Below are 6276 nucleotides of genomic sequence, written 5' to 3'. Positions count from 1 at the left end.
ATCTGCATATCCATAGTGGGGAATAAATAGCTATTGGTATCCGGATCCATTGCTATCGGCTATAACATCATCCTACCTTTTTCCCATATGGTATGACTCTTCTGTTTACCTTAATTTGTACTCTAATAAAGAGAGTGTCCTTGTCCTAATTGGATTGTATCTCTGGCTCTGATTTGTTACGAGGGATATTGGGGTCCATCCACCCATGTGAGGAGAGTTCAAGGACTACAAAAGAAACCTTTATGAGTTTTCATCACGCCTTACAGAAGTAAGCACACATGTAAGCGTTTATCACCATAAATCCTGCATATCACGTTGGGTGCCTTTGAAAAGGAGGTGGAAGCTTGAACTTTCCATTTTTGGGACTATACCTACACTTCCATTCCCTGCATCACACAGTGGTGAAAGACCCGTTCTCATTGCAGTATTACACTATGTTGCATTTTTTTTTTCATATTGAATGGACTACATCTGTCCATTGTGACAAAACCGGATTTCTGGGACATTGAGCGCAAAAGTGAGATCATACTTTTTTCTTTTTTGCAAGTTTGTATAGATTGGTGGTCTATTTAGTACTTTCCTTTGCAGCTCATTTGTGGCGCCCAGAGAGGAATTATTTTCCAATTGGCTTTGGAACAACATGTCTACTCCATTTTCAGTGGGAAAATGTCAGCCAAAGACATGTGGGCAGTTCTGCGAATGGCGTATGAGGACAATGGTCTGATAAGAAGAATAAACTTAAAGGGGAAGGCTGCATGGGACAAAGTTAAGTGTCTGTAAAGACATGAATGATTACAGTGATAAAATACTGTCAATAGCTCAGCAATTGGCATCTGTGGGGGCACAGGTAGACAACGAGGAAGTGGCGATGTTACAAAATCTGACACCAGAATTCGATTTCCTGGTATCAGCTTTGGAGTCTATCGATACCAAGCTGACAGTAGATGTTGTAAGAGCCAAACTGCTACAGTTCCAAGAACGTATTCCTGTCGAGACACATGCTGAAGGTTCTGCTTATTCACAAAAGGTACTAAATCCAAAAAGCTCAAGTTCAAGTGCTTTGTATGTCACAAGGTGGGGCACAAGGCCTCAGATTGCAGACTGAGAAATTGCAGTGGTACGCAGAAGAAGCGTGACAAACCAAATGAGTCAGCATTGAATGTAGCAGATAGTCACAAGAAGGATACATAGATTCGGGGGCCACTATGCATTTCAGTTGTAATCAGGAATGGTTCAAATTACTGACATCATGTGAACCGATTACAGTAAAAGGGATTGGAGACAAAGTCCTTACTGCTTCAAAATTTGGGACAATCACAGTGCGTCTGAGAATTAAAGGTAAAACAGTTATATCGGGCATCCAAGACGCCTTATTCGTGCCAGAATTGGGAAGCAATCTCATTGCTATAAGCGTCCTGGAGAAAAAGAGTTACAGAGTCCAGTTTGCAAAGGGCAAATGTATGGTGCAAAATGAGAAAGGGACTGTAATTGCTTCAGCAACCCGGTGCAACCAACTGTATGTCCTAGACACCATGCAGTGTTCTGCAATGGCGGCCTCTGATTCAAACCAATCAATGGAGCCATGGCACATTCAGGATCACAAGACTGGAAGGCTGAAACAGATACCCAGGACCAGGCTCCGGAAACCGGGACACAGGATGCAGGAACGAACTGGCAGAAAGCAGGCACACTCCAGAGGCAGGGTACAAGCTCCACAGGAAGCTAACCAAGAACTGGAACATACAGGTACAATAACAAACTTCTAAACAAGTACAGGAGATATCCTGGCATGCAAACAGAAATATAACATAAAACTCATGAACAGAAAGCAAACAGGAATGAACCACTGCTTGTGGTTCATAACACACGGACTATGTTGAGTGACGCAGGCCTGGAGAAAAGCTTTTGGGTGGAAACAGTGTCTACTGCAGTATATCTTAAAAACCGTGTGACCACAATAGCCGTAAAAGGGAAAACCCCACTAGAGGCTTGGTCCAAGAAAAAGCCAGCTGTCAATCATCTCCGTGTCTTCAGCTGTAAAGCTTATGCACATATACCTAAGGAGAAAAGACGGAGATTAGATCCAAAGTCAGTAGAATGTATTATGGTAGAATACTGTGAAGAAAGCAAAGGATAGACATTACAAACAAATATCTTCTGAAGTTAAGAGATGTCGTGTTCCATGAGACAGCACCAATCACTGGAACAGTGGAACAAGAATCACAGCAACAATATGTATCACTGGATGTACAGGCAGCAGAAAGCGTGTCTGTACCTGAAAAAGGATACTCAATCAGGAAACAGAAGTTCTGTGAGGAGCAATAAAGGTGTTCCATCCAAAAGATACAGTGAGGAATATGGAAACATAGCTTACTGTGAACCCCAAAATATACAGGAAGCAAAATCAAGTAGCGACTGGAAAAAATGGAAGTCAGCAATAGATACACAGCTGTCAGCTTTGGATGATAGTACATTGACTGTAGCGGACAGGCCGAATAACCGCAAGACAATCAAGAACAAGTGGGTCTTTTGCTGAAATCTGAATGCAGACGGGACTATTGCTCGCTATAAAGCCCGCCTTGTTGCTAAAGGATACACACAAAAATCCGGGATCGACTACGGAGAGATATTTTTACCTGTCGCAAGGTACAGCACCTTGAGGTTAGTCATTGCTATTGCTACACTTCATGATTTATTGTTATACCAGTTAGACTTTGAGTCTGCATTCCTAAATGGAAAGTTAATTGAGAAGATTTATATGGAACCTCATGAACATTATGACGAGAATATGTTCCAAGAGGGAAAAGTTTGCCTCTCTAAGTACGGTCTAAAGCAAAGTGGTCATTGTTGGTATGTAATGCTTGATGCTGTGCTGCAAGAGATGGACTTTGTAAGGTCAGAGACTGATCACTGCTTATATCACAAAACTACAGAAGAAAAGGGGTTCATCATAGTTGTGTTTGTGGATGATCTATTGCTAGCAGGTCAAGAAGACCACATTACTGATATAAAACAACAGCTGAAACAATGATTCAAGCTAAAGGATTTAGGCCATGCAACTCATTTGTTAGGCATAAGAATTGTACAAAACCTGAAAGATGGGACTGTTACAATTGATCAGCAGACATATACTGAAGCAATACTTCGCAAGTATGGAATGTCTGATGCAAAACCAGTGAGCACTCCTATTGACAAAAGAATAAAGATGGTAAACGCCATGTCACCAACCAGCCAGGAGGAGATAGAGGAAATGAGAGAGATTCCATATCAAAATGCTGTTGATAGCTTAATGTATGCAAGTATTGGGACTCGCCCCGACATCACACATGCTTTGAGCCGGGCAAGCCAGTTTGCAATTAACCCTGGGAGGCAACACTGGATTGCAGTCAAAAGAATCTTAAGGTACTTAAAAGGTACAAAATCATTAAAGTTGATGTTTTCAAAGTCAAAATTTACGACTTTGGAAGTTTTCTGTGATGCTGACTGGGAATCAGATGAGGATGACTATCGTTCCTACACGGGATACTTGTTCATTTCAGCAGGTGCAGCCGTCAGCTGGTTTAGCAGGAAGCAACCCACTTTTGTCCTATCCACCACTGAGGCAGAAACTGCAAAAGAAGCTTTATGGATATAGGAGACTTTGTGAGCTTAGTCTTCTTTACCACAGTGAGACTATCAACATTGCGTGTGATAACAAGGAAGCAATTGATATGTCTTCCAGCACCAAGCATTATGGACGGTCTAAACACATTGCCATTAGACATCACTTTATCCATGAGTTAGTGGAAAACAAGTCTGTCAATGTGGATTACATAGCAAGCGAGAGCAATGCTGCTGATATGTTGACAAAGGGACTGTCATCACACTTGCTGAACATGTTCATGACAAAATGTGGACTGGAATACTTTTGAGAAATGTCGATTTGTTTTACAGTTTGCTTGCCATGCTTTATTAATGTGTTTTCAGTTACAGAAAAACTTTATTAAGAAATGTTTTTGATAAAGTGTTAGGCAAATGTATGTAACCAGAGACAGCTTTGAGCGAGGGAGGGGGGGTGTTAGACAGTGGATCACTCTGCTGTTTGTCTCTGTTCCCAGTACTAGAGCCAGCTTCCCCGCTCTAGTGTTTTCCCTCCTATTCCCTCCTAGTGTTAGATCAGTGTAGGAGGAGGTGCTTAGTGCACAGTCTGAGAGAGTTATTCCTGGAGAGTCATTCTGCACTGACGTGCAACTTCTGCTCTCCTGTGTGTACGACCTTGTCTACCCTGCAGCCGCACCCTGTGTGTATGCAGCCGCATCATGTGTGTACTGAGACACTGTATTACTGCTGTACTGCTTCACATGTATACTGTAAGTTCCTGCTGCTGCAGAACATCTTCCATATACTACAAGCTGTTATCTGAATAAACCAATCATCCTGGTTAAGTGCCTCAACACTCTGCCAACATCTCTGTCTTCTGCCCGTTCTGCTTGCCTGTACTGTATTTTCATGATTATCCTCCCTATCTCTTCTTGTAATCCTTGTGTCTACTCTGAGAACACACACAATATAAATGGGGGTTGTGACTAAACCCCCAGGACCCAAGGGCTCAATAAAGGTTGGTACTGCTGTTACTCCTATTGTTAGATGAAGAGACCAATAATTTACAGTTATTCCTTAAAGTAATAGACCAATAAAATAGTTTTATATATCAAACTTGAAATATTGTGTAAATGCATTAGAACAGTGGTTCCCACACTCGGCCCTCAAGGCACTCTAACACTCCAGGTTTTAAGGATATCCATGTTTGAGAACAGATAGCTAAATCAACATGAATGAGGTACTAATTATTAGAGATGAGCGGGTTCGGTTTCTCTGAATCCGAACCCGCCAGAACTTCATGTTTTTTTTCACGGGTCCGAGCGACTCGGATCTTCCCGCCTTGCTCGGTTAACCCGAGCGCGCCCGAACGTCATCATGACGCTGTCGGATTCTCGCGAGGCTCGGATTCTATCGCGAGACTCGGATTCTATATAAGGAGCCGCGCGTCGCCGCCATTTTCACACGTGCATTGAGATTGATAGGGAGAGGACGTGGCTGGCGTCCTCTCCGTTTAGAATAGATTAGAGAGACACTTGATTTACTAATTTTGGGGAGCATTAGGAGTACTCAGTACAGTGCAGAGTTTTGCTGATAGTGACCAGTGACCACCAGTTTTATTTATAATCCGTTCTCTGCCTGAAAAAAGCGATACACAGCACACAGTGACTCAGTCACATACCATATCTGTGTGCACTGCTCAGGCTCAGGCCAGTGTGCTGCATCATCTATTATCTATATATAATATTATATATATCTGTCTGACTGCTCAGCTCACACAGCTTATAATTGTGGGGGAGACTGGGGAGCACTACTGCAGTGCCAGTTATAGGTTATAGCAGGAGCCAGGAGTACATAATATATTATATAGTGAGTGACCACCAGACACACAGTGCAGTTTATTTAATATATCCGTTCTCTGCCTGAAAAAAGCGATACACACAGTGACTCAGTCAGTCACATACCATATCTGTGTGCACTGCTCAGGCTCAGGCCAGTGTGCTGCATCATCTATATATATTATATATCTGTCTGACTGCTCAGCTCACACAGCTTATAATTGTGGGGGAGACTGGGGAGCACTACTGCAGTGCCAGTTATAGGTTATAGCAGGAGCCAGGAGTACATAATATTATATTAAAATTAAACAGTGCACACTTTTGCTGCAGGAGTGCCACTGCCAGTGTGACTAGTGACCAGTGACCTGACCACCAGTATATATAATATTAGTAGTATACTATCTCTTTATCAACCAGTCTATATATTAGCAGCAGACACAGTACAGTGCGGTAGTTCACGGCTGTGGCTACCTCTGTGTCGGCACTCGGCAGCCCGTCCATAATTGTATATACCACCTAACCGTGGTTTTTTTTTCTTTCTTTATACATACATACTAGTTACGAGTATACTATCTCTTTATCAACCAGTCTATATTAGCAGCAGACACAGTACAGTGCGGTAGTTCACGGCTGTGGCTACCTCTGTGTCGGCACTCGGCAGCCCGTCCATAATTGTATATACCACCTAACCGTGGTTTTTTTTTCTTTCTTTATACATACATACTAGTTACGAGTATACTATCTCTTTATCAACCAGTCTATATATTAGCAGCAGACACAGTACAGTGCGGTAGTTCACGGCTGTGGCTACCTCTGTGTCGGCACTCGGCAGCCCGTCCATAATTGTATATACCACCTA

The 6276-nt window shown here is 42.5% G+C and overlaps 1 protein-coding gene across 1 annotated transcript; it reads left to right on the top strand.

The window, feature by feature from the left end:
* The first annotated feature begins 3157 nt into the window (after window positions 1–3157).
* LOC134929653 (uncharacterized) lies at window positions 3158–3634 on the top strand. Its single transcript, XM_063925235.1, has one exon. It carries the CDS (start codon window positions 3158–3160, stop codon window positions 3632–3634), a length of 477 nt encoding a protein of 158 aa, XP_063781305.1.
* The last annotated feature ends 2642 nt before the right edge of the window (window positions 3635–6276 follow it).

The sequence above is a fragment of the Pseudophryne corroboree genome, chromosome 5, assembly GCF_028390025.1.
Source record: "Pseudophryne corroboree isolate aPseCor3 chromosome 5, aPseCor3.hap2, whole genome shotgun sequence".
Taxonomy (NCBI): domain Eukaryota; kingdom Metazoa; phylum Chordata; class Amphibia; order Anura; family Myobatrachidae; genus Pseudophryne; species Pseudophryne corroboree.
The sequence above is the reverse complement of the archived record's forward strand: the minus strand, read 5'-3'. Positions and strand labels throughout refer to the sequence as shown.

Coding starts and splice junctions, on each gene's coding strand:
- LOC134929653 (XM_063925235.1), top strand. CDS start 3,158: ATGTCTGATGCAAAACCAGTGAGCACTCCTATTGACAAAAGAATAAAG.